The 27,140-nt window shown below is 50.7% G+C and overlaps 2 protein-coding genes across 2 annotated transcripts; both read left to right on the plus strand.

The window, feature by feature from the left end:
• The first annotated feature begins 1,397 nt into the window (after positions 1 to 1,397).
• On the plus strand, positions 1,398 to 7,669 carry LOC135286746 (collagen alpha-1(X) chain-like). The gene is made up of 23 exons (XM_064399949.1): positions 1,398 to 1,733; positions 1,929 to 2,068; positions 2,418 to 2,486; positions 2,676 to 2,738; positions 2,827 to 2,892; positions 3,121 to 3,336; positions 3,524 to 3,886; positions 4,079 to 4,198; positions 4,275 to 4,328; positions 4,468 to 4,494; positions 4,773 to 4,874; positions 5,045 to 5,089; positions 5,238 to 5,318; positions 5,406 to 5,447; positions 5,534 to 5,561; positions 5,781 to 5,830; positions 5,915 to 6,049; positions 6,156 to 6,218; positions 6,345 to 6,413; positions 6,604 to 6,666; positions 6,825 to 7,019; positions 7,208 to 7,311; positions 7,423 to 7,669. Exons 1-23 carry the CDS (start codon positions 1,577 to 1,579, stop codon positions 7,634 to 7,636), a joined length of 2,466 nt encoding a protein of 821 aa, XP_064256019.1. The 5' UTR covers positions 1,398 to 1,576; the 3' UTR covers positions 7,637 to 7,669.
• A 1,220-nt stretch (positions 7,670 to 8,889) lies between these two features.
• On the plus strand, positions 8,890 to 26,906 carry TOP2A (DNA topoisomerase II alpha). Its single transcript, XM_064399778.1, has 35 exons — positions 8,890 to 9,008; positions 9,313 to 9,456; positions 9,650 to 9,740; positions 10,155 to 10,218; positions 10,652 to 10,797; positions 11,404 to 11,501; positions 11,789 to 12,001; positions 12,199 to 12,372; positions 12,565 to 12,666; positions 13,092 to 13,229; positions 13,340 to 13,478; positions 13,762 to 13,919; positions 14,315 to 14,440; positions 14,876 to 14,986; positions 15,078 to 15,183; positions 15,545 to 15,654; positions 16,382 to 16,474; positions 16,944 to 17,058; positions 17,359 to 17,480; positions 18,038 to 18,186; positions 18,497 to 18,728; positions 18,852 to 18,986; positions 19,084 to 19,284; positions 19,840 to 20,035; positions 21,306 to 21,397; positions 21,584 to 21,727; positions 21,856 to 21,939; positions 22,042 to 22,242; positions 23,159 to 23,264; positions 23,552 to 23,692; positions 24,140 to 24,284; positions 24,414 to 24,475; positions 24,599 to 24,718; positions 25,671 to 25,870; positions 26,262 to 26,906. Exons 1-35 carry the CDS (start codon positions 8,976 to 8,978, stop codon positions 26,397 to 26,399), a joined length of 4,629 nt encoding a protein of 1,542 aa, XP_064255848.1. The 5' UTR covers positions 8,890 to 8,975; the 3' UTR covers positions 26,400 to 26,906.
• Positions 26,907 to 27,140: the final 234 nt, after the last annotated feature.

Here is a 27,140-nt window from a genome sequence, read left to right on the forward strand (position 1 = left end):
TCCCTGGACACCGAGCATCACCCGGGGCTGGCTGGTGACCCCCGAGCTTCGCCCTGGGGCATCGCAGTCAGCATCGGGTTTGGGACAGCTGGAGGGACCTGTCTGGATGTGGGGAGGGGGGCGCGGGCACTGCAGGGGTGTCTTGGATATGGCAGGGGGGCCCTGGTGTGGGGGGCAGTGCAGTGGGTGGGACAAGAGGAGCAGAGCTGCCTGTCATGCAGGGCCCGGGCTGAGAACCCCAACTCATTTCATGGGTGAGTACATCAGTGCTCAAACTGGCATTTTGGGGCTTGAGTGACAGCACTGGTGGCATCGCCACCAGGGCTCTCAAGACCATCTTCTCTCTCTCTCATGCAGGTGAGTTGGGCACCAGCAAGTGCAGGCAGAACAGGGGTAAACAGGGTCTATGTCCCCCACACCCCCCAGACCCCACAAGGTATCCTCACAGCACTTCTCTGAGCCCCTGCCCTGCCGGGCACTGCTGCACAGTGGCCGTGACTCGGGGCAGAGGCGCCAGCCTTGACTCGGTGTCCCAGCAGAGACCAAACCCAAACAGGTGCCCAGTCCTGCTCAGGCTGTGGCACCTTATCAGGCCCGGGCAGCACTGCGTGCCTGCCAGGGAGACTGTTGTGTCTGCGGGCAGAGGCAGAGCCAGCAGCCCTTGGGGCACGCAGGGGAGGACAGTGTTCCCTCACCTCTGCCCAGGCACTGCTCCTCCAGGTCCCTGTCCCAGCACCATCCTGTGAAACAGAGTGGGGCTGGCCTGGTGCCCCCCACAGTTGTGCTGCCCCCACCCCAAGCACAGCTCTGAGGCCAGGCAGGGGCTCAGTGCTGGTGTTTGGTGCTCAGGTGCTTGCCTGGGACAGCCCCATGCCCCCAGTCCTTGATGGGGGGCTCTTTGGGGCTGTGGGGGCCCAAACTGGCTGCTGGTGCTCAGCCACACACCCAGCAGGGTCTGAGATGCCACAGCCCTAGGGAGAGGTTGCAGGCCAGCAAAAGGCAGGAGCAAGAGGGAGCTGGGGGTCAGAAATGGCTGTAGCCCCGCACTGAGAAACCAGTGAGTCCCTGATGAAACCAGTGAGTCCCTGATGAAACCAGTGAGACCCTGATGAAACCAGTGAGACCCTCTGGATGTACTTTGGGAAGGTGCCTGCACAGCTCCTGCAGGACTCCAACACCTCCTGCCTCCAGACACCAGCAGCAGGACAGACCCCAGGGAGGACCTGCAGCCAGTGCCCTCTGTGCTCAGCCAGCCCCCTCCTCCACTGCATTTACTCCCCATTTCCAGGCAGCTTCTCCTCCCCAGCCCTCCCTCGCATCTGGCATCTCCTCCTCGCCCTGGCTCCCTTCCTGTGGCTCCCCCTGCCCCCTCTCCCCGGGCTGGCAGGACAGACAGTGTCCTGGCTGCGTGGGGGCTCAGCACCCGCCGGATGCGGCCCGTGGGTGCGGGTGCGGGTGCGGGGCGGGCCGGGGGCGTGTCGGGGGCCGCCGATAACAGCGGGCGCCGTGCCGGGGCCGCGGGACCAGACGGCGCAGGGAGTGGGACGAGCCAAGGACCCCCCTCCTGGGCAGCGGAATGGGGTCCAGCAGCCTCCTGAGACTCCTCTGCATCGTCTCGGTGCTGGCCAGGTGCCCGCACCCTGCCACGGCCCAGTGGTTTTCCCTGGGCTCAGAGGAGACCACCCCGGATCCAGGCACCAGCCCTGTGCCCCCCAGCCTGGATGGGGAGGAAGGTAGGAATGGTGGGATGGGGACGTGGCTTTCTCAGCACCCCAAATTCCTGCACCTCAGCATGGAGGGGGCATGTGAAGGGTGGTGGGTGGGGTGCCAGGGTCTGGGCTGCTGGTGGCACTGCTGTGGCCATGGGAGTGTTGTGCCACCCCTCCAGCCCTGCCACCTCCCATCTCGGCGCTCCTTTGCTCCTGCAGACACAGACACCAGTGTGGAGCCCGTGGGGAAGGTGCTGCTGAGCAAACCTCCTCTGGCAACAGCCCCTAAACGCCGGGACCAACTCTCCAGGGCGGCAGCGAAGGGGTCAGGCCGTGCTCCGCCACGCACACGAGGCCAGGTCATTTTTCCCTGGGCAGTGCTCTCCCTCCGGCTCCTCCAGCCCTCCCGAAACTCCCCAGCTGCTGTCAGGCTCCTTGCTGTGTCCTTCCCCTTATCCTGTGTTATTCCGTGTGTGCCCTGCTTGCACACACCAGCCAGGGCACCATGCCCTGCTCCAACCCCCAACTCAGCTCCCTCTGCCCCCTCGGAAAGAAGTCACGGCAGCTCCCAGTGTCCCCACCCAGCTGCGCTGCACGGGGTCCCCACACCGAGCTGAGGGCAGCCCCGACTGGGGGAGGGTCCCATCTACCCCCCAGGATCCCCCCGAGCCCTGCACTGAGTGCTCCCTGTCTGTCTGTCCCAAGCAGCACCGACCCACGGCCGCCCCGGAGGTCTTGGAGGGGAGCGCAGTGGAGGAGGAGTTCCTGCAGATCCAGGTGCTGGAGGGGTCCTGGTCCCCGGGGAGGCGTCAGGGACAGCCTGGCACGGACACCGGGACAAGGGGCTCTGGAAGGGTGGGATGGAAGGGTGGGGAAGCCCCCAGGGGCTGGCAGGGATGGGGACGGTGGCAGTGGGGAACGGCGATGCTGCTCAGGGATGTCTCAGCCCTTTTCTCCTCCGCACAGACCACGGCCAAGGGGCTGCCCCGGCGGGTCCCGTCGGCCCCGGAGACGGACCCTGCCCTCCAGGTGGGTGAGGTGGGCACGGGGCTCCTGTGTCGGACCCCTCGGTGGGGGCTCCGGCCCCGCGGCTCACGGCTGCTCTCTCCCCGTCCAGGCGCGCAACATCTCCGGCTGTGTCTGCCCCGTGCGCCCCGGCCCTCCCGGCCCCCCCGGCCCAAAGGTGCGCTGGTCCTCCCGCAGGCACCCACAGGGACCCACCGTGCGAAACCCTGATGGGCTTTTGTCTGTGCGAAAACCCTTGTTGGTCAGGATTGGCACTCTTAACTTTGGGGTTTGGGTTGAGAAGTGACTCGGGTGGCCCCCGGGAGGGACTCAGCAGGTGCCCGTGGTGGGCTCCAGTGGAGCAAGGTGCCAGAAGGTGGAGCCAGGCTCTGGATTTCCCCGACAGGGGGAGAAAGGTGACCGAGGGTTCCCTGGAGAGAGAGGCCAGCCCGGATTCTTAGGGGAGAGAGGGAAGTCCGGCAGCCCAGGACAGCCAGGTCACCAGGGTCCCCGGGGCCCTCCGGGTCCTCCGGGACCACCGGGGCCCCCGGGACCCCCGGGAGCCTGGGGAGCCCGGGGCTCACCCGCGCCTGCTGCACTCGCTGAGAGATCAGAGCACGAGGTGAGCACCGGAGCAGGACCAAGGGCAGGCGGTGCCGGTGCTGCCGCAGGGTCCGTCCCCGGCGGGACTGGCGGGGGTGGGGAGGACCGGGACGTGAGGCTGTGCGGGTGGGCAGGGGGACCAGGGGACTCGACACGGCAGCTCATTGACTGCTCCCTCTCCTCTCTCCCTCCAACCCGACAAGCAGCTGGGAGTCTCCAGCCCTGCGGGAAACCCAGGACCCCCGGGTCCCCCCGGGCTGCCCGGCATGCCCGGACCCCCCGGCTACCCAGGCCATGATGGCCCCCAGGGGGCCCCTGGGCGGGAGGGAAAGCCAGGACCCCCAGGCCCTCCAGGAGCCGTGGGGCCACCCGGTTTCCCTGGGGCTGAAGGACTTCCAGGGTCTCCAGGCTCAGCTGGACCTGATGGACCCCCAGGGGCACCCGGGCTCCCAGGGCCTCAGGGTCCCCCCGGGGTGCCTGGGCATGAAGGACCCCCTGGTCCCCCAGGAGCTGCATCACACCCTGGCAAACCAGGGCTCCGAGGGGAGCCGGGATTCCCAGGACCAAAGGTAAGGGGGTCCCAGCCCAGCCTGTCCGTGGCCCTGGGGTGGGATGGGGTACCTGGGCTCACCAGCCCCTCGCCCAGCCCCATTACCAAACCCTCAGAGCACTCCAGGGCTGCCCCAATCCTGCCCCAGTGGGGCCTGGGGGAGCCCAGGGGCTCAATCCCACACTCACCAGCCTGTGCTATCCACCCTCAGGGTGACAAGGGTGAGTATGGGCTGCCAGGCATGCCAGGGAGCCCTGGCCGGACCGGAGAGCCAGGGTCGCCTGGCATGCCCGGTCCCATGGGGCCACCAGGACCACCAGGGGACTACAGGGTGAGTAGGGGGTCCCGGGCTGTGGGTCCTGGGTGGGGAGAACCGCAGTGTCACCCCACACATCCTCTCTTTGCAGTGTGACTCACGCCACGCTGGACACCGAGGGTTGGCCGGGCTGGCGGGCCCCAAGGTGAGATGGGCACCGTGGGCAGGGGTCCTGGCACCCTCCATGGTATCCTGCTTGTGAGGCACAGCACTGCCTGGGGGGTTTAGGAGGCCTGGGGACCCCCAGAGCTGGGCACTGACAGGATCTCTCACTTCCCTTCCAGGGAGAAAAGGGCGACCCCGGAGAGCCGGTTTGTAGCCACCAGCAGCAGTGTGGGGGGAGAGCAGCAGGCTGGGGGGTCCCATCCCTACACCCGAGTGTGCACCCCTGAGCTCTCCATGCTGCCTTGGCTCCCCCAACACCCTTCACCTCCCCCTGGGGCACAGGGTGGGGGAGGAGGGACACCATGGCACACGCAGAGGCACACATGTGCACACCTGTGCCACCCACAAACACCCCCAGGACACCCCAGAGTCCCCCCCAGGCTCAGCACAGGCTCTAATCCTGCCTCTCTCTGTGCTCACCCAGGGGTGCTGCTATGGGGAGCACGGGTGCAAAGCAGGGCACCTCCCCTTCCCCAGCACTGGCAGCCAGCCCGGCTCCTGGGGGTCCATCAGCAGGTACCAGACGGTGAGTGGCGAGGGGAAGGGGTGCCTGGGGACCCCAACCCAGCTTTGGGGACATGGTTCACCCCACAGGACCCAAACCCCAGATCGGGTGGAGGATGAAGAAGGGGAGAAGGGAAAATGGAGAGAGGGAGGAGGGAGATCAGTCTCAGTCTTCTCCCTCTTCCTTTGCAGGATGGCAAAGAGGAACCAGAGATTTATGGAGCCATCATCCCCCATGTGAGAGCCCTGCCTGGCCCGTGCTGCCCCAGGGACATTCAGCCCTGGGAGGGGACAGGAGTGGGAACATGGGGGACACAACTGGGTGTCAGAGCTGCCCCCCTAAAAGGCAGCACCAAAACTGCCCAGTCCAATCTCCACACTGCAGGGTCTTCGAGGTCCCCCCGGGAACCCCGGCCCCCCTGGGCCCCCCGGCCCCCCTGGCCCACCAGGTCTCCTCTACCTCAATGTAAGGCTGGTGTGCACACGCCTGTGTCAGAGCACACACACGTGTGAGCGTGCACAGCACCCCAAACCTGCCTGTCTTTCCTTGTAGAGGGTGCACCCCGTGCATGCCCAGCCGCCCTGCAAGCAGCCGGTAAGCCACAGCCTCGCTGCCCCCAAGAGTGTCCCTGTCCCCTCCCTGTGCCCAGCAGCAGACACAGGCTCTGTTTGCCCTCACAGGCATCCACAGACCGCAGCTGGCCGTCAGGTGAGGGCATTTCCCAGGTGTTTTGGGGGCTCCAGCCTCCTTGGAGACACCTTTCCTGAAGTCTTCCTCCCTTCCTTGGGTGCTGGGACCATGCCAGCACGAGTCCCTGGCACCACTGCTGGCTCTCCCACCCCATCCCTGTGGGGCCAGCTCCCATGGGAGCACCCAGGCCCTATTCTGGGACATTTTGTGACCCCCCACCATCTCTGGGCTCTCCAGATGCTGGTGTCCCTCAGGCAGAGCCATCGGACTCCCGCGCTGATCTCCGGGTGCGTCCAGGCTGCACCCCCAGGCAAACCCCCCCAGCTGCCCCGTAGCCCACAGCAGGACCCTCACCCTCTGCCTCCCCCCAGCGCCAGACGTGGGTTTTCAAGTCCAAGGAGCTGATGGTGAAGGCGAGCAGTGCTGTGCCCGAGGGGAGCCTGGTCTATGTGAGGGAGGGGAGCAACGCCTTCCTCCGGACCCCTGCTGGCTGGAGCCGCCTCCTGGTACCGTGTGGGGTCCCTGGCAGGATCCAGGGCTGGATTTGGCAGCAGATCCCCAGAAAGGAGAGGATTCTCCCTAACCTGTCCCTCTGTTTGTGCCATTGAGCAGCTGGAGGATTCAAAGTCGTTCTTGGCTGGTGATGACCCCTCTGCCTCCACCCCACAGTACCAGGTGAGGGGTGCAGGATCTGCTGGGTCCATTTGTGTCCCTGTATGGGGACAGAGCCCTCCTCTGCATGATGGAGTGGACAGACCTCACATGACTGTTCTCTCCTTCTTCTTCCACCTCTCCATCCAGGAGGTGAAGAGGGTTCAGCCAAGAGGTTCCAACACGCTGTCACCCGTGCAGGCTCCAGCAGACCCACTGGTGAGCCCTGCTGAGGGTCTGGCCATGCTGGGAGGGATGTGCCCTGGCAATGGGCTGGATGTCAGCAGGGCAGTGCCAGCTCGGCATGAGCAGAGCCTGGGGTCGTGTTGGTCTGGGGAGGGTGCCCCCCACTCATGGCACACAGATGGGTGTCCCCAGACTGAGCTGAGCTGTGTTTTTGCACATCCAGAAGGAGGAGGAACAACGGCTGCCGCAGATTCTGCCAACCACCACGGCCCCACGGATCCCATCTGTAAGGAATGCCTGGCCCAGGGTGGGATGAGCAGCTAGAACATGGGACAGGGGGGAGATGTGCCCGGGGGCCCCCCAATCCTGCCCAGCACTGCCAGGGGCTCACACCCCCTGGAAAAAAGGGGAGCAGAGACCTCAATTCCTCCCTGCCACGCCCAGCTCCGCCTGGCTGCCCTCAACGTGCCGCTGTGGGGTGACACGAGCGGGATCCGCGGCGCCGACCTGCAGTGCTACCGGCAGGCACAGGAGGCCGGGCTCTACGGAACCTTCCGGGCCTTCCTGTCGGCCCCCAGCCAGCAGCTGGCGTCCATCGTCAAGAGGACAGACAGGACCCTCCCCATCGTCAACCTGAAGGCAGGTACCCCGTCCCCAGGGGGCTGGGGGTGGCGAAGCCTCACGGCCCCCATGAGCTGCAGCGGGTGGGGGACCCCCCAATGCGGGGGGCTCAGGGATTTGGGGAGCTGGCAGCACCCAGAGGATGTTACTGCCCCCAAGTTCTGGGGACAAGGGCATTCCACGAGCAGAGTGGCTCGTGCCCACAGGGGCAGCTGCTGGCCAAGTCCTGGAGCTCCCTCTTTGGGGGTGCTGCCCTGCGGGGTCCCATCTACTCCTTCAACGGGCGCAGCGTGCTGGCAGATCCCCTCTGGTGAGTGTGGGTGGGGTGTGGATGGATTATTCCCTTGTGTGGGGGTCCGTGCTGGCTCCCTCCCTGGAGCAAAGAGCAGGGGTGCCCCTCTCACCCCGTGCCCACCCACAGGCCACACCGGCTGGCCTGGCACGGCTCCACGCCGCGGGGCGGCCATGCCCGCCGCTGGGACTGCCAGGGCTGGCGCAGCAGCTCCGGCACGGCCCAGGGCATGGCCAGCGCCCTGGGCGAGGGCAGCCTGCTGGCCGGGCAGCGCCACAACTGCTCCGCGCCGCTGGCCGTGCTCTGCGTGGAGGTGGCTTTTCCCTACCGCCACATGTGGTGACAGCGGTGGCGCCCAAGCATTCCCGGGGGGAACGTCCCCCGGAGCACTGAGGGGACAGCGGGCCCACAGCCGTGCCAGCCCTTTGCCCCTGTGCCACGGGGCAACGCTGGGCTGTGCCTGCAGCCCCCGCCGGAGGCAACACGGCCGCCACACAGAAATAAAGACACAGAAATGTTGGTTTTTATGACGCTGCTTTGTTCTGGGGGGACACGGCCCGCTGCAGCCAGGGGCTGAGGGGACACACCCGGGAATGGGAATGGGAACAGGGGCTGGGAGCGGGCTCCAGTCCCCCAGGGCTGGCAGAAACTGGCAGGGGACACCCTGGCACAGCTCTCCATGTCAGTGAGGTCTGTGTTTTGTGTCCCAGTGTATCCCAGCGGGTTGGCAGGTGTTGCTCAGTGTATTCCTGTGGGTTCCTGAGGCCTTCCCAGTGAATCCCAGTGCATCCCAGTGATTCCCAGTGGGTGTCCAGGCTCTGTCCAGTGTATCCCAGTGCATCCCAGTGATTCCCAGTGTATCCGAGTGGGTGTCCAGGCTCTGTCCAGTGTATCCCAGTGATTCCCAGTGTATCCCAGTGCGTGTGCAAGGTCTGTCCAGTGTATCCCAGTGATTCCCAGTATATCCCAGTGGGTGTCCAAGGTCTGCCCAGTATATCCCAGTGGGTGTGCAAGGTCTGTCCAGTGCATCCCAGTGATTCCCAGTGTATCCCAGTGGGTGTCCAGGCTCTGTCCAGTGTATCCAGTGATTCCCAGTATATCCCAGTGGGTGTCCAGGCTCTGTCCAGTGTATCCCAGTGATTCCCAGTATATCCCAGTGGGTGTCCAAGGTCTGCCCAGTGTATCCCAGTGGGTGTCCAGGCTCTGTCCAGTGTAACCCAGTGATTCCCAGTGTATCCCAGTGATTCCCAGTATATCCCAGTGGGTGTTCAAAGTCTGCCCAGTGTATCCCAGTGCATGTCCAAGGCCAGTCCAGTGTATCCCAGCGTATCCCAGTGATTCCCAGTGTGTCCCAGTATGTCCCACCACCAACGGCAAACGGGCAGCCTCGGCGCCCCCCTCTCGCTCTTCTATTGGTCAATCTCGCTGCCAATCTCACCGCTCTCCCTCCCGACTAGCCGGTTTGAACGCGCGGCGCGGCCTCTGATTGGCCAGAGGGCGGGCAGAGCTCTAGCCGTGTGCCCGCCCCCACGCTGCGATTGGCAGAGCTCCATGGGCGGCGAGCGGGGATTGGCTGCGCGTTTCGGCGGGACGAGGAGAGGTTTGAAGGGGACGTTGGCGCCGCCATCACCGCCTCAGCCGCTACCGCCACCGCCTCAGCCGCTGCCGCCACCGCCATCGCCATGGAGCTCTCGCAGCCCCAGTCGCCCCTCCGGGTACGTCCTGCGACCGCTGCCCCCGACCCTGCGGGGCTCCGTGATCCCCCGCCACACCGTCCCCTCGGGCTCTCGGGAACCCGCGAGTTCTCCCCGGTCCCCCTCAGCATCCCCCCGGGTCCTTCGCCGCCCCGCTTGGGTCTCCCTCAGGGTCTGCCCGGGTTCCTCTCTCCGCCCTTTCCCCAGCCCTTCCTCTCCTCTGCCATTGCGGTTCTCTCCGCGCCCCCAAGCCCGATCCCTTCTCTCCCCGGCCCCTCGTGTTCCCCTTGTCCGCCCCTCACGGCCGCCGCCTGTGCCCCGCCAGCCCGCCAAGGAGAACATCCTCGTCAGCAAGCCCGACGGCCCCAAGAAGCTCTCGGTGGAGCACATCTACCAGAAAAAGACGCAGCTGGAGCACATCCTGCTCCGGCCAGACACCTACATCGGCTCCGTGGAGCTCGTCACCCAGGTAGGAGCGCGGGGAGCGGGGCTGAGCCCCCCGAGCACCTCGGGGCAGGCGGGGAGTCCTCAGCAGCTGTTTACAAAGCACAAAGCATCTTATCAGTCATGCTTATCAATCGCAAAACATCTGCTTTACAAACGGACGGCACAAAGGAGGGGTTGTACCTGGTCACTTACAAACTCTTTTTTTTTTTTTACAGCAAATGTGGGTTTATGATGAAGGCATTGGCCTCAACTGCAGAGATGTGACCTTTGTGCCTGGCTTGTACAAAATCTTCGATGAGATTCTGGGTAAGCTGACATCCGTTGAGTCAGTGAGTGATGGGTTATTAACGGGGTTTGAATGGAAGAAACTGGAGCTAAACAAAAATTATCAAGAACTTATTAGCACTGCTTCATAGCAAGCCATTCAAACAAACAAAAGGAAAAAAAATTCAAAAATCCAATTACAAACCTGATTTCGTTCTGCCCAGAATTCTCCCTTTTATGTCAATGGTTGCACTGGAGGAATTCAGAGATCATTTCCAACCTTCATAATTCCGTGATAACTTGCACTCCTCTTTGTAATTTGCAAAATATTTTCATGCTGAGGTGATTATTAGTAACACCGTAGTGAGTTTTTGTGTTCATTCTACTGGAAGACTTCATAGTTTTCCCTTGATTGAAAATGTAATAAAAAACACCAATATTCTCTTTCTTTTCTAGTCAATGCTGCAGACAACAAGCAGAGGGATAAAAACATGTCGTGCATTAAAGTCACAATTGATGTGTAAGTTTGGGTTCATTGTTTGAAACATTGTATTGTGGCACTGCAGGGCTGTGGGGCTGATCTGAGCTAGCCCAAATTTAATTCACCATTGTGAAAGCCTTTCTCTCTGCTTAGTCCCCTGGTATCTTACAGAGGCTGACTGGGGAAACATCTGCTCTTTCCTTGCTGTGGTTTCCCACCTCTTCCTCTCCCTGTTCATCCTGATGGAGCACAGACAGGGGTTTTGTGTGTGGGTCCATTTCAGAGCCAGCATGTGCAGGTCTGGGCATTTCTGTGTTGCCTGTCCCCCCTCTGCTGGCAGCTGCTGCACTTGCTGAGCACAGATTTGCTCCTGGTGAAATGGTGCCTTTCCCCAGAGCCTTTTGGTGACTTCTTTCACAGCTCAGCCATTTGCAGCTTTAAAAACACACTTTTTTTTTTTTCCCCTCCCCAGAGAGAACAACACAATCAGTGTGTGGAACAACGGGAAAGGTATCCCAGTTGTTGAGCACAAAGTGGAGAAGGTCTATGTGCCTGCTCTGATCTTTGGACAGCTGCTGACATCCAGCAACTACGATGACAATGAGAAGAAAGTCACAGGTGAGGAAGGCTCAGATATGCACTAATATCTCTGAGCAGCTCCAAGAGTGTGAAAAGGGCAGGAAGGGGATCCTTGATGCAGTCTGAAAACTGAAATAGGGGAAATTTAGGTGAGATATACAGAAGAAATTCCTCCCTGTGAGGGTGGTGAGGCCCTGGCATGGGTTGCCTAGAGAAGCTGTGCATGCCCCATCCCTGGAAGTGTCCAAGGCCAGGTTGGACAGGGCTTGAAGCAACCTGGGCTAGTTGAAGGTGCCCAGCCTACAGCAAATAGTGGGACTGGATGGGCTTTAAGGTCCCTTCCAACCCAAACCATTCTGTGATTCTATGAAAATGACATTCTGAATCTATCAGAGGAGGCTCTGTGCTCTGTTTAATCATAATAACAGTGCAAACATGGGAACAGGGAAAATTGTTTTTGAATATTTTCTTAAAGCCTAACTAAATCAAAGTTTGTAGTTGCATACTGAGCTTGTAGAATATTGTTGCTTGTTGACAGTTGTCTTTGGATTGGGTGGACATTGACAAACTCCAGTTAGTCTTGGATTCTTTTAGATGGTTTTGGACAAAGAGAATAACACAAGTCTGTGTTCCTTCTAATTCCAGGGGGGAGAAATGGTTATGGAGCCAAACTGTGCAACATATTCAGCACAAAGTTTACTGTGGAAACTGGATGTCGTGAATACAAGAAGTTATTCAAGCAGGTAGGAGCACTTTTCTTTCCAAGGAGTTTATACCTGAGGTTTTCAAATGAGACCCTCAGGTTTTGTTTCAAAACTAGTTCAGTGTGATTAGAGTAAATTTGACCCACAAAATGTAATTCAAAGGAATAATTAAATTAGCAGACAGCATCAGAATCTGGTTTTTAACCAGAGGTTTTGTTTAATTTAAAGATATCTAAAAGACATAAACCATCTTACTGCTTTTAAAAACTAAGGTAGTTATGTGTGTGTGTGTTTGACTTGCAACTCACCAAAGCTCCTTTCCTCAGACCTGGACAGACAACATGGCAAAGGCTGGAGAAATGAAGCTGAAATACTTTGATGGAGATGATTACACCTGTGTCACTTTCCAACCCGATCTGTCCAAATTCAAAATGACTGTTCTGGATAAGGACATTGTAGCACTGATGTCTCGAAGAGCCTATGATATTGCTGGATCCACAAAGGATGTCAAAGTTTTCCTGAATGGCCAGAGGCTTCCTGTAAGTGAGCGTTGAAAAGAAAACACAAATATCTTCGTTTTTTGTGCCATTTAACCAGTGAGATTCCTTTGAGACCATTTCTATCATCACATAGAGCAAAGAAACACATACAGGAGGGATTTTTTTTGCAGGAGGATGTGAATTAAGTATTTATAGGAGCTATTATCAACCAGTTGTCTGCTCTCATCTGCTTGCAGGTGAAAGGATTCCGCAGCTATGTGGACCTCTATCTGAAGGATAAGGTCGATGAAACTGGGAATGCACTTAAAGTTATCCACGAGGAAGTGAATCCCCGATGGGAAGTGTGCTTGACTTTGAGTGAAAAAGGCTTCCAGCAAGTCAGCTTTGTTAACAGCATTGCCACCACAAAGGTAAAACTCCTCAGTGTGTTTAATCAAGCTAGTGCCTTACTCTTCACCTTTCACATTCTTGGTTATTTGTAAGTGTACTTGTGTTAGTGAAAAATAATGTTGCAAAGAATGCCCTTAAGGTTTTAAATAGATATTTATCGTTTTGTGGGTTTTAGTGGCCTCAATCCCAGGTCCATGTCCCATTCTCCTCAGGGTGGCAGACACGTTGATTATGTGGCTGACCAGCTCGTGACGAAAATCATTGATGTTGTGAAGAAGAAGAACAAAAACGGAGTTGGAGTGAAGCCTTTCCAGGTACAATGTCAGAATTTTCCAAGTGGGAAGCACAACTTGAGCATTACTGCAAATTAGAACTTCAGCTTAATGCATAGCAGCATTAATTAATAACACATTTTCGTTGTGCAGACAATATATAGCAGATTGCTAATTGTAGAAGTCTCATATTGTCCAGTTTAAGCCAATTAACCTCCCTTTGCAAGTCAGTGAAGACGCACTAAACCTCACTATCTGTTAGATAACACCTCTTGAGGTGGAGAGATGCCAATTCCTTGGTGTCCCAAATCATCTAACACTTCATGAATGATCATTAGCTGTTCAAAATTAACAAAATATCTACGAAAATTCCAAACCCTACAGTGATCTGAGTGATCCCCTCACTGTGTGATTGACAGGTGAGTTGAGCCTGTCCAGTGTGTGATCCTTTTTGTATTTAACTACAGGTGAAGAACCACATGTGGATTTTTGTGAATGCCTTAATTGAAAATCCAACCTTTGACTCTCAGACTAAGGAGAACATGACTCTGCAGGCAAAGAACTTCGGCTCTACCTGTAAACTGAGTGAAAAATTCATTAAGGGTGTAAGTCCTGATGTACATGGGCAGTCAAGATGTCTGTAAAAATATGTAACAAAAGTTTCTGGCATTGTTGAGGCTTTTCCCACAGCTTTGGATTGCGTTTTGTATTGCAGGCAGTTGGCTGTGGCATTGTTGAAAGTATCCTAAATTGGGTAAAATTTAAAGCTCAGAACCAGCTGAATAAGAAATGTTCAGCTGTGAAACATTCCAAGATTAAGGGTGTTCCTAAACTGGATGATGCCAACGATGCTGGTAAGTATTTGACATCCTTTGTAACCAGTTCATTGAAAAACAGTTAAAACTTGTTCGTTGAACAAAAGATTTGTCTCCTAAGGAGAAGTGAGAAAAGAAAACCTGTCATTATAGTTTTACTCCCATTTTGCAGTCCCATTTACATTTACATTATCCCCATTTACTGTGTGCAGTGCCAAAAAAACTGCCTTAAAAGATTATTTATACTTGTTCAGTCGTGAATGTGCAGCCTTGGATTTCATTTCTTAAGTAGAAAACTGACTCGATTTTCTTCTTTTTTTAGGCAGCAAGAATTCTTTAGATTGTACACTGATCCTGACTGAGGGAGACTCAGCCAAGACTCTGGCTGTTTCTGGTCTGGGAGTGGTTGGTAGAGACAAATATGGAGTATTTCCTCTTCGTGGGAAAATCCTCAATGTCAGGGAAGCTTCTCATAAGCAGGTTGGTTGGAAAATGGTTACAGTTACGTGTTGGAAGGTGTGGTGTGATTTGTGCAATGAGTTGGTGCAGCTGCACCTGGAGCACTGGAACTCCAAGGAGCAGTGTCTTAAACACCTGAGTCTTCCCTCACCTTGAGCCTGCCTCACTGGTTAAGTGGGAATATTGATTAAGTGCTGTTCAGTGATTTGCCTGAGGGGATAATGTTCATGTTGTGGGTTGGAAAATGCTTTGAATTATCTAGACTAGTTTAACCATTAGAAATTACAAGTTTCTAAACAGCAAAAAAAAAACCCCAGCAGGACAGAACTCGGCCAATGACTCACTTAATTTTATACTTTCTTGAGCTACATTTTGAGTGTGAAAATCAAGTTTTTATCCTGTGTGATCTCTTTCAGATTATGGAAAATGCTGAAATCAACAACATCATCAAGATTGTGGGTTTGCAGTATAAAAAGAACTATGAAGATCAAGAATCTTTAAAAAGTCTTCGCTATGGAAAGATTATGATCATGACAGATCAGGTTAGGTTCATTAAAATTGGAAGTTGGGAGACGATAACAATTAGCACTTAAATAAATAGGAAGAAAATATTTCTCTAACTGCTGCTATTGTTGTACCCAATTCTCTGTGTTTCTTTTTCCCATTTTACATTTTTGTGGGTCAAAATGTCTTTTCAGCCACAAAAAAAGTAAAACGGTGAGTTACATCAAACACCTAAACACGTCTCTCCATTGTGCTGATTCAAAGTCCTTGACCAGTCCTTGACACCTTTTTTCACCAAGAATACCTTCTCTCTTTCTCTTCATTTTCAGCAATTAACACATGGCCACCTTTTCAGAGGTGAAAGTTAATAGGGTCAGTTAGCTGGAATTACAGAGTCATTTACTATTAAGCCAACAATTGTCATTCCCATCATTCCATGATAAAATATGGTTTGTTTTTCTTTTATAATTCAGGATCAGGATGGATCACACATCAAAGGTTTGCTGATTAACTTCATCCATCACAATTGGCCATCTCTTCTAAGACACAATTTTTTGGAGGAATTCATTACCCCCATCATAAAGGTGAGGGCTGTGGGAGGATGAGGTGAATGACTGAGGATCCGTTGCCCAAAAATGCCTTTCATTTCACAGTTAAAATGTTCGTCCATTGTAGGCTTTTAAAAACAAAGAAGAAATTGCATTCTACAGCATTCCTGAGTTTGAAGAATGGAAAGCCAGTACACAGAACTACAACTCATGGAAAATCAAGTACTACAAAGGTTTGTAAAAACTTAATGTGGTGAAACTGATCCAAGTGAGAGCATTGATGATTTGATGCAGAAAGGATTTGGACTGGGTGTCCTCCAAGTCTCTTTCCTCCTATGATATTCCAATTAGATTTCAGTTAGCTACAGGAATTACAGACAAAATCCAAAACCACTGCATGCCACTGCTCACTTAATTGTAATTTTTATTACTTTTGTGATACATTTCATTTTGAAGTAACTTAAGTTTTCAGGAAGATATCTTCACACTGTATATTCATATGGTGCATCACAAAAACTGGGCGTAGCAAAATATTTCTTTGAATTACTTTAATTTGGCAAAAAGTAATTAGGATCACCTCTCCTGTCCCTGCAGGTTTGGGTACCAGCACGTCGAAGGAAGCCAAAGAATACTTTGCAGATATGGCAAAACACCGAATTGGCTTCAAGTATTCTGGGCCTGCAGATGATGCTGCGATCACCCTGGTAACTAACACTTGATTTAATTGCTGACTTACTACCTTTGGTATTTCACCTTGTAGAGTGCTCTGTATTTTCTCTTAAAATGCTCTTGGAGGCCTTTGGGCTGGAGACAATCTCTGTTACCAAGGCTACAGCTTTAGTTGAACCAGGAGCATCGAATCTGCCCCTCAACCTCAGGGCAAGAGTACCCTTTTAGTGATGGGCTTTAAATATAGCTTGGAACAAACTAATCACTGCAAACCAATTGACATTTTCAGACACAATAGTAAATATTCCTTCAACATTTTTCTGTGTATTCTGCAGTTTTCTCCAAGTTAGATCTCCTCGTCCTTCCCCAGTGCAAAGCAGTGGATTAAAACAGTTCTTTTTTCTGTGAACTTCACCTTAGCTGATCTTTGATTCTTAAATATTCAGCGTTGTTAGGCAATGCTAAAACATCAAGTTCTTCCCCAAAGTATTAATTTCCTCTCAAATCTGCTATAGTCTTCTGTTATTATATTAAAAATCTATAAATTTAAACCTAACCACTCTGTCTTCTACAGAGTGGTGGAAATTATGCTCTTAATATGTTTAGCTACAGAACCTTTTTATTGCATTTCTTGGGCTCTTAAATCAGCCTGTTTAGCATGTTGTTCTCCTGGTTAAGCTCTTCCTTTTCCTCAAGTGATCCAATAGTGCACAACCACAGAATGTTCTGGAACTGAGTTACTTTTCATTTTGTAACATCCAGGCCTTTAGCAAGAAGAAGATAGAAGAGAGAAAGGAGTGGCTGACTAATTTCATGGAGGATAGAAGACAACGGAAGCTGCACGGTCTACCAGAGGTAAAAGGTTTATGTTTATAAGGAAACTGGTTTCCAGTCTCTGCCTGGGGCTGTTCTCAGCTTCATCCCAGCACTCCAGAGCTGCACACAGCTCAGTCAGTGAGTCAGGTCTGGATTATAGAATGTTGAAAACGTGTCAGGATTTTGCAGAGCAGCTTCTTCTCTCATATTATCAGTGTAGCTTCATTGTCAATTATCCAGCTGTCAACTTCATTTTTAACTCTCATCTTTCAAGTTACTGTATCAATAGGAAAATGGTAACACAAGCAGAGGCAGATGAAGTCTTTATTTTCCCCAAAATGGGGGAAATAATGCATCCTGGGAAGTGTTTCCCTTTGCCATGCAAAGGGCGTCATCACTTGAGCTGTATTTAGCTGGTCTTACAAGGAGTTCCCATTTCATTGAAACTAGCCAAGGAACTGATTAGGCCCTGTTAAAATTAAGGCAATCTCCTCTCTGTTTTTCTTAGGAATACCTGTATGGGAAAAACACTGATTACCTGACATACAACGACTTCATCAACAAGGAGTTAGTGCTGTTCTCAAACTCAGATAATGAGAGATCAATCCCATCACTGGTTGATGGTAAGTGATTTCTAAGTCATGATTCTGCATGGTGTATCCCCAGAACTGAGGAAATGGGTGTTTGATGTCACATCGGAGACAGGGAACAGGCTGAGGTTTCTGGGTCAGTATCCTGAAGTCTGTTTCTGCAGTCTAAGATTTTTTCATTTTTGGATGAAATGTCGTGTCCATTTTGTAGTAATTTATTGCCAGTACCTTACTCAGCTGGTAGAGAATCTTTAAGCAGTTCTTGCATCTCTAGAGAGCCAAGTGCATCACATCACATGTTCTAACCACGAGGTCTTTTCTATTTTCATACAGGTTTGAAGCCAGGTCAGAGGAAGGTTTTGTTCACCTGCTTCAAACGAAACGATAAGCGGGAGGTGAAGGTTGCTCAGCTGGCTGGTTCTGTCGCTGAGATGTCCTCATACCATCATGGTGAGGTAAGGACCTGCCTGGGTGTGCAAAACACTTTAAAAAAAAGGCAAAAAGCCCTTCTGTTGGTGTGAGTTAAGATGCCTCTAAAGCAGAATTAGATGTTTGAGTGTGTACACCAAATGGAAGTTGCTGTTTAGCTGTTTCCACAATTAATTCTTCAGTATTAAATTAATCTGACATTGATCACTCTGCCTGTCCTGTTCTTCATGGGAAGATAGTTCATGCAAAAAGTGGAACAAGAAAACCCTCCTTAATTTGTGATGGATTTAGGCAGATGTTAATAACATTTCTGCTTGGATCAGGAAAAGTTAAGCACTACCACAAGGTTCTCTGTGGAGACTGACAGAATTGTTCACTGCAGGTTTCAGAGCAGGTAGACAGCAATAGATAAAGACATGGGTCATTAGAACACTTGAGATGGTCTTGAGATGCATTTTCCTCCAGTTTTCCATCAATTGAGTTTATCCTCTGTATCAGTTGAGTTCTTGGTGTGAATGTTGCCTTACTTTGTCCATCCCCTGAACCATTCTGCATGTTCAGCTTTGCACCTCCTTTATTGCAGGCTGCACTGATGATGACCATCATTAACTTGGCTCAAAACTTCGTGGGCAGCAACAACCTCAACTTGCTCCAGCCCATTGGTCAGTTTGGCACGAGGCTGCACGGAGGCAAAGACTCTGCCAGCCCTCGATACATCTTCACCATGCTCAGGTCAGCATTCTAAAGTTCTTGCTGTACTAAAGGACTCCATTTTACAGCAATTAGAATGAAAAGCAAGTTGGATTTTTCCCTTTTAAACTTTGGGCTATACTTGCATGCTCAGAGTAGCAACAGTTGAAGTGAGATTGATGTGCTAGATTCCATTATGGAAACATGGCTATCAGTGCAGAGAATATGAAAATAGAAGCAGAACCAAAGAGAGAAATTTGGATAAGATAATAAAAATTAAGGAGCTTTCTTTTTGCATGGCAGTCATGTTCTGTAACAAGAATTTGGGCTTAAATTCCCTTCTGTGTTCCAGTCCCCTGGCACGCCTGGTGTTCCCACCAATGGATGACAACGTCCTGAGGTTCCTCTATGATGACAACCAGCGTGTGGAGCCAGAGTGGTACATGCCCATCATTCCAATGGTGCTGGTCAATGGGGCTGAAGGGATTGGTACTGGCTGGGCCTGTAAAATCCCCAACTTTGATATCAGAGAAGTTGTTAACAATATCCGTCGGCTGATGGATGGAGAAGATCCACTGCCAATGGTAAATAATATAATTAAAAAACAAATGTCTTGCTTGTTATTGAGCTCATATTGAGCATTTTTTGGGCATAATTTAAAAAAGAGCCATCCACACAAAGCTGAATCCAGTGTTTTTGCTCCTCAGCTTCCCAGTTACAAGAATTTCAAAGGCACCATAGATGAGCTGGGGCCTAATCAGTACGTGATAAGTGGTGAAGTGTCCATCCTTGATTCTACAACCATCGAGATCACTGAGCTGCCTGTCAGAACATGGACACAGGTAATAAACAGGCAATCTGCTCTGGGAATGCACAGTTTGCTCTTTAAAGCAAAAAGTGAGTAGTGGGTTTTGGATCTGACTGTGTTTCTTTCCTCAGACATATAAAGAGCAGGTTCTGGAGCCGATGTTGAATGGGACTGAGAAGACCCCCCCTCTAATCACAGACTACAAAGAATATCACACAGACACCACGGTGAGGTTTGTGGTGAAGATGAATGAAGATAAACTAGCAGAAGCTGAAGCTGTGGGGCTGCATAAGGTCTTCAAACTCCAAACAAGTTTAACATGCAACTCCATGGTACGTGACAGAATTTGCTGAAGGAATTTCTTGGTTTAACTCAGACTCTGTGGACAGCTGCAGTCGTTGCGTGGAACAAAAATCCTCTTTGGCAGTAACCTATTCACTTCGATTTTTCTGCTGTTACTGGTTTTAAATCAGCTTTCAAAGGTCAAGAGCTGGCTTAGGAGTGGGTCCAGAGTGGATGGTTTGCCTGAAGGAGGCAAAATGATCTGAAATCACAGTTAGCAGAGCTCTGTGAGCCAGCAGCAGGGGCACTGAATGTCTGGTTGCTGACAATGTGTGAAGCTTTGATGTGAGATGTTTGTCTTGCACAGAGCTCTAAGATTCAAGTAACCTTAACTCTACTGCTTGTATTCAAGATCACTGAAATTCTAAAATTGTCTCTGCTGCTGTGCTCCACAAACTGAAGTCGTTTCTACAACAACACTGAGATTTGATAATCTGTTGGTTAATAATTCATTGGTATCATCACACCTGTGTTACAGGTAACTTTCAGCAGGTTTGGAATCAGTTTTATCATCATAACACCCTTGTTCTTTCATTTTCCTCCAGGTTCTTTTTGACCATGTTGGCTTTCTCAAGAAGTACGACTCTCCCCAGGATATTCTTAAGGAGTTCTTTGAGCTGCGGCTCCGATATTACAGCTTGAGGAAGGAATGGCTTATTGGGATGCTGGGTGCTGAGTCTGCAAAGCTCAGCAACCAGGCTCGCTTCATCCTGGAGAAAATAGATGGCAAAATTGTCATTGGTATGTTGTTCTTGGTGACTGGATTGCAGCTGGGAGAACTGGGTGATCTCTTGAGCTCTGTCAGCACCCCCTCAGCTTCAGGCTGGTTTGTACAAACCACACCAGGGCTTATCTCTGTTCTTGTGACATCTGAGAGGAAAATGCTTCACAGACTATCCTTGGTCTGTGTATTATACACATAATAATGACAATGGGATACTTAATGCAGCTTTCCTGCTCTGTTTGAGAAATTTTGAGAGAATTTTTTAATAGTTTAGCAATAATTCCCATTTATTTCTGACTTGGTAGGAGTAAGAGTTAATTATTTGTGGGTTTAGAAAGGGGCAGTGTTGGCTGTTTAATGCATTCTTAAGAATCTGTATCTCTCTCCATTATCTTGGTGAACCTCTGCAAAAATACTCCAAATCACGTTCTCAGTGGACTGGAGGTTTCAAACTTACATGATACTCAAACAACAACATCTGAGAATCATGAGCTAGAAAAAGAAGCAGATCTTTGTTCCCAACATTCACATTTTTCAATCAACCTTTCCCCCTCGGTGTAAAAGCCGGGCTGTGTTCCGCTGCCTTCACGGAGGACTCGGCCAGACAACGTGTCATAAGATGCTTTGTGGTTTGTGTCTGAAGGCAGCCCAGTAATCCCAGCAGCTCGAGTCTGTCTGACTGAACTCTGCAAGAGAAATAATTCCCCTGAAACGCATTTTCTTGGTTTTTTTTTTTTTTTGTAATAAGTAGTTCCAAGGCTGCCAGAGCTGGTTTCATTTGTATTTGTGTCTCATGGTTGATGGCTTCTGATACCTTAAAAAGGAGCAAATTCCAGTTGAAGCATTTCCAGTAGTTGAGCACTTACAGCATAAATTTCCTGGGTGATGTCTAATGAGGTGCAAGCTATACCAAGCTATCAAGGGTTTCTTTCTCCACCTGCATGTCATGATGAAACCTGTTTTATACCACCATACCTTTTTTCCCCCCAAGTTCAAAAACTACTTAAAACAGAGGAAATGCATGTATGGAAACAAAGAAAAATATTAACATTGTTGGCTGATACCAGAGCAATGTTTCCCAGACAAATCTCCTGCTAAACAGGAGTTTTCCAGGTGTTGTTCAGGCTCTTCCACATGTCCCTGCTGTGATGTGGAAAGGCTGGTTTGGAGCTCTGTAGGATGCTGAGCAGCTACAACCACAGGATCCAAACTGTGAAGCTCATCTCTCACTCCTAACAGCAACTGGTAGTGGGCACTGAGTGACAATCCTGAAATGTCTGTTTGCAGAAAACAAACCCAAGAAAGAGCTGATTCAAGTTCTTATCCAGAGAGGGTACGAGTCTGATCCCGTGAAGGCTTGGAAGGAGTCTCAAAAGAAGGTAATGCCTCAGTCATCCTTTGAATATGCCCAAACTGGCCCCAAGCTCTGAGGCTTTGTAATCCTTAGAGAGGCTCAAGTTGCTTTTCAATTAGCAGGATTCAAGAGGTTCTGTGTTTGATCAGTAGCCCTACCCATGTGTGTCAGGGTTTTTATTGACTTATGTTTGTTTCAAATCCACGTTTAGGATGAAGAGGAGGAGGAGGAGGAAGAGAATAACAAAGAATCAGCTGCAGCCTCTGGCCCAGACTTCAACTACCTGCTGAATATGCCCCTGTGGTATCTGACCAAGGAGAAGAAAGATGAGCTCTGCAAGCAGAGGGATAACAAAGTATGTGCCTTCCTTTCCTTATAAAAGCATTATCTTTACAATATATTATGTGTTATACAGTTTCTTTTTGGATTGAAATGTGTTACTAATGATTTTTAAGTGATTTTTTTATCTGTGATTCCCTTTAGGAAAAGGAGCTGGAAGATCTTAAGCGCAAGAGTCCCTCTGACCTGTGGAAGGAAGACCTTGCTGCCTTCATTGAAGAACTCGATGTATGTCAATGCTCAGTGCGGAAAATGAACTCCCTCATCTTATCCACCAGCCCTTTGTTGACTTTTGTAATTTTTTGTGTTATTTTATGCTCCCCTCTGCAGGTAGTGGAAGCCAAGCAAGCACAGGATGAGAGTGCAGGGATTGTTGGCAAACCTTTGAAGGTGAAAGGAGGAGGGAAAGCAAAGGTGAAGAAGGCCCAGCTGGCAGAAGTAATGCCATCCCCTCATGGCATCAGGGTTGTTCCTCGGATCACTGCTGAGATGAAGGCAGAGGCAGAGAAGAAAACTAAAAAGAAAGTAAAGGTAAAAAGGAACATTCCAAATGCTCAATGTTCCTTTACATCCTCTTCAGTACAGCCTTAAAAAATGTGTCTCCTTGTTAGCTGGACTTGTCCTGTTAAGCAGTTGTTCAAGGAGAGGGACAGGACCTCAGGATTTGGGAAACACTGGGAACAGGGATATCTCAGTCTGAAGGAGAACAGACTCACATATCAGGAGGTGGCTTAGAGGGAAATTTTTGGCACATTGCACCGCCAGGGATGGGCTGGTAGCTCAGAAAGGGGGGCAGATGCAAGTAAGGTTGTTCCAGGTGTCTTGGGAATTTGATAAACCCTCTAGCAGGCAGGAAGCACAGCCAGTACATTCCCTTCTCCAGAACAGCCTTTACATATCCAGCAATGCTTTCACCCACTTAATGCCATCATTGTTCTCTGTATCAAGGAGATAAAAAAGATTGAACTCTTTTTATAGGACTAGTTAAAATTGTGTCATTCAGCCATTTCCAACAGAGAGATATAACCCATCCCTTCACCTGTTTGACCCTGGAAGCCACACAGGTCACTCTTTTCCTCCACATGATTCCACCCAACAGTTTTTCCAAATAACTCTTGCTTTTGTTTTTATCCCACCCTGTCCTGTCCTGCATCCCCATCCCCCCCAGAGCCAGCACACAGCAGCAGAACCAGAGTGCTCAGGAGTGGGGCCAGAATTCCTGTTTTTGTTCATGTTGGATTTTGCCTTTTAAGTCACCTGATTTGGGGGCAGATCCTGTCCAATTTATAGATCCTGTCTGTAATCAATTCTACACACAGTTTATTTCACAGAATTAGGTTTCTTGTACCACTCCTTTTACACGGCTAAAATAAGCAGCTCCTCCATTACCCCATGTGCCTCTTTTCTGTGAGCTGACTCACTGTTTGGTATCTGCTTGCATCTGCAGAGTGAAAAAACTGAATTTGATGAGAATCAGGATGAAAACACATCCGGAGAGAAGGAGATTGCAGGCCTGAAGAAGAGATTAGCACAGAAGCTGAAGACTGAGCAAGGTAAATGCTTTGATGTTATTCCCTCCAAGATAAAGAGGGAAAGGGTTGTCAGTTTGGTTATCTGACCTCTTCCTGAGGGTGGTGAGCAGCACCTAGGATCAGTAGTTTTGGAAAAAGTAGGGTGAGAAAATGATCCTGGATAACAGTCAAGCAGGATAGATTCCTATTTCTCTTTGTTTAAGCCACAATCCTCTGAACTCAGTGTATTTCTAAGCTGAGCTTGAACTGCTGAGCCTGAGCTATACATGGAAGTTTGCTGGTTCATCCTACCTCCCAATATTTTTCAGGAGCTAAGAGACAGGCCACTCTGCCTTTCAAGCCTCTAAAGAAAACCAAGAAACGAAACCCTTGGTCTGACTCAGGGTCTGATTCAGAGTCTGACTTTGAAGCACCTCCTCAAAGAGATCGAGTGGTTCGCCAGGCAGCAGGTGAGTGAGGACAGGGATGCAGGAGAAGGATGGTCCTCCTTGTGGAGGAGCAAATGGAACAGACTATTTGGGACCTCCCAGAGCCTCAGATCACATTTAGAAATCATCTTTTAAAGGCTTCTTTATTTTACTGTCAGAAACTATTAAATATTTCTACCATTTGTGCACATTTTCAAGGAAAAGCAGAAATGGGCAACTAGAGAAATATGGCTATTTGGTTTAATTACACAACTGTCTTGGCACATTAAATGTGTTGTGGGTGAGGTTGGAAGGCTCCAAATGACAGAACACACTTTGTCATTTGGAGTCTTCTCCCTGGCAGTCTCAGCATCTGCTAGTTTTTATTCAGATCTTTATTTTTTAATAACTGTAGCTAAAATATTGAAAAATAAACAGAGCAGCATATTGCCAAATGTGTAAAATAACACATCTGTGTTCTTCCATCAGCCAAAGTCAAGCCCATGGTCATTTCGGACTCGAATCACTCCAGCTCAGATGAGGACTCTGAATTCCAGGGTGACAGTGAAGGCAACTCTGAATCGGACACAAACTCGAAGAAAAAGGCTCCTCCCAAGCCCAAACCTGCTCCCAAGTGAGTATTTTTCCATAATCACTGGAAATTAGTTGTGCTTAATGCTACACAGAATTTAAAAGCTTTTTTTTAATTCCCCTATTTAGTGCCTCATAAACTGAATTAAAAACTTGGGGTTTTGTTTTGCAGGGAAACCACTGAAAAAGCAGCAAAAGCTCCCAAGCAAAAGGCAGTGCCAAGTGCTGCTCCTGGTGAGTGTGAGACCTCTAAACCACGTGCATTGCTCTGTAATCCCTCAGCAGGGCACAGGGAAGAGCAGAGGGGATAATCTGGCTGTTTCAGGCTGACTTTCTGCTTTCCTTATCCCATTCCAGTCCCAGATGTCCCTGAGGACAAGGTGAGCCAGGCTCCTGCAGCTCCATCCGTCCCAGCGCCGAGCACCAAGGCCGTGCCCAAAAAAACTGCTGCAGCCAAGAAGGCTGGAGCCACCAAGGGTAAGGGCAGCTCAGTTTTAAAGAACAATTATAATTCCTGTGGGAAACAGTCCGAGTGATTTCGCTTGGCCTTCCAGGGCCTGGGCAACTGGAGTTTGCATTTCAGCAAAGATCTGAGGTTTGTGGCAGAGGTTCTCTGGTTGTCATGTTTGAGGTCTGTTTCCAAACATATCGTGTTCTAGTTCATGTTGGACATGCTAGGAGGGAGGGAATTTCAGTTTGGGAACAGGAAAAGTGAATGCTTCCTACAGTGCTATGTAATACTTGGCAGGGATAATCCGAGTGGAATTTGTGTCTTGCAGTCAATGTTCTACTTCGTGTCTTTTTGGGAAGAAAGCAGGCAAGCTTTTGGGGGTTAGTTTGATCTATTCAGTGCTGGATCCATCTCCAGCATTTGACTCAGGGATTTTTAAACCCCAGATTTTGACATTGTTTTGTATATTCCAAGTGGAATCAACTCAGTGTTGATCCCAGCAGGAAAATAGTGTTACTTCCACTCCTAAATTGAGAAAGCATGTTATCACTCAGAAATGGCCTGAAACGAGCTGAACTGGAAGCTGTGCTTCAAGATGCTCTTTTAAAAAGTGAAAATATCGGTAAGAAGGAATGAGTTGAGTGTCTGGGAAATTCCTTCCTTGCTGTGCAGGATTTTGAAGGTCTGAGATGGGTTATGGAGCCTTGAGAGATCAGGAGTTTTCAATCTGAAATAGTCTGGAAATTGCTTTGGGGACGCTTTAATTTGATCCTCTAAATGTAGCGGAACTGAGCAGATAAACAACCTCATTCCTCACCATCTGTGGAAGAGAGATCTTTCTAGAAAACCCAGCTTCAAACAGAGACGACCTGTGCACTGACCCCTCAGCAGCACAGAGCCTGTTTCTGTTGGAAGAAATTCCCAAACCGGGAACGAGAGAGGAGCAAAACAGGGTTTTAACACCGTGCTCTGTTCCAGAAAACCAGCCCTCCATCATGGATATCCTGGCCAAGAAAAAGGCTGCACCCAAAGCCAAGGCAGCAGCCAAGGAGGGACCCCTGCACGCCGAGGGTGACAACGCCAAGGGCAGGAAGGCTGTGAAGAGGCAGCCAAACGTCTTGGATTCAGATTCTGGTTCAGATTTTGGCTCAAAGCCTGCCAAATCTGTTGCATCAAAGGTTTGTGCAGTGAGGGAAGTGGAGTGTGGGGTGGGTTCTTCTGTCAGGAAAAGCTGGTGGAGGTCAAACCTCTACCTGGGTGTGGGGAGGGGTTGGAATATTCTGGAATCGTGGAATATTCTGAGCTGGAAGTGACCCACAAGAATCACAGAGCCCAACTCGCAGCCCTGCACAGGACACCCCAGCAATCCCTCCCTGTGCTTGGGGCTGTGACCATTCCCTGGGGAGCCTGGGCAGTGCCCAGCACTCTCTGGGATAAGAACCTTTCCCCTACAAGGGTCAGACACTCCAGATCTGCTCCCACCATCCCTGTGGCACAGCAGGTGTGTGGAGATCATGGTGTTCCCTGTGGGTGCTCAGATCCATGATTCCTTTCCTGCTTTCCCTCCAGAAATCCAAGGTAGAGGAAGACAACTTCACCATTGACTCTGGTGATGAAAGCCCTGCACCTCAGCCCCGTGCCAGGCCTGGCCGTGCCAAAAAACCTGTCCAGTACCTGGAGGAGTCCTCTGAGGATGATCTGTTTTGAGTTCTTAGGAAAACTTTAAACTCCAGATCCACAACAAGCCTTCAGCAGCGCTCCAGAGCTCCCACCAAAGACCATCTCAGCCTAGGAAATCTTCACCAAGTGTGAGCCACTCCAAAACTGTTCATTACTGGTGCACAGAGCTGTTTTTTTCTTGGTTTTAAGTAAGTTAGATCTTTTTAAACAGGAACATCCCCTTTTTGGTGAACACTGGAGCCACGTGCCCAGCAAGTACTGCCACACTTCCCTCTTCCCATTATTTGACACATTGTGGTCATTTTAGTGTTAAAGTTGACTTTAGAACATGCCAGATCCTTTAATATTTATACATCCCTCTTGAAATATCTTGTAGTACTAAAATACATGAATTTTGAATTCTACCACTCAACACAGGTGAGCTGAAGTCATTTTTCCAGCACTATTCCTCAACTATGTAAATATTTCTGTGTTTGTTCTTGTTGTCCTGAGTTTGTTTGTTTAAGTATGTGTCTAAATAAAAGTTTTTACTTATTTTCTTCACTTCACCATGCATTTTTTTGGGAAATAACAACTGCAGAGCTTGTGCTAAGCCCTCCCTCTGTCAGAGCAGAGTGCTTGGCACAAGCTCTGGGGGTGCTGGGCTGGTTGGCCACTTCCCCACTGGCTGTGGCCACTGTGGCTCCACAGCTGAATTCTTGTGAACACCCCTGTGGTCCCCAGCACGGGGGGAGCTGCTGCCCAGAGCAGCTGTGGCTGCCCCATCCC

The sequence above is a fragment of the Passer domesticus genome, chromosome 27, assembly GCF_036417665.1.
Source record: "Passer domesticus isolate bPasDom1 chromosome 27, bPasDom1.hap1, whole genome shotgun sequence".
Taxonomy (NCBI): Eukaryota; Metazoa; Chordata; class Aves; order Passeriformes; family Passeridae; genus Passer; species Passer domesticus.

Bases quoted from the DNA above. Each gene is read 5' to 3' on its own strand.
- LOC135286746 (XM_064399949.1), top strand. From the start codon at position 1,577: ATGGGGTCCAGCAGCCTCCTGAGACTCCTCTGCATCGTCTCGGTGCTG. The intron at 4,495-4,772 runs GTTTGTAGCCAC...GTGCTCACCCAG, and splicing joins AGGGCGACCCCGGAGAGCCG to GGGTGCTGCTATGGGGAGCA. The intron at 5,562-5,780 runs GTGAGGGCATTT...TGGGCTCTCCAG, and splicing joins AGACCGCAGCTGGCCGTCAG to ATGCTGGTGTCCCTCAGGCA.
- TOP2A (XM_064399778.1), top strand. From the start codon at position 8,976: ATGGAGCTCTCGCAGCCCCAGTCGCCCCTCCGG. The intron at 18,987-19,083 runs GTAATAAACAGG...TTCTTTCCTCAG, and splicing joins CTGTCAGAACATGGACACAG to ACATATAAAGAGCAGGTTCT. The intron at 21,728-21,855 runs GTATGTGCCTTC...GATTCCCTTTAG, and splicing joins GCAAGCAGAGGGATAACAAA to GAAAAGGAGCTGGAAGATCT.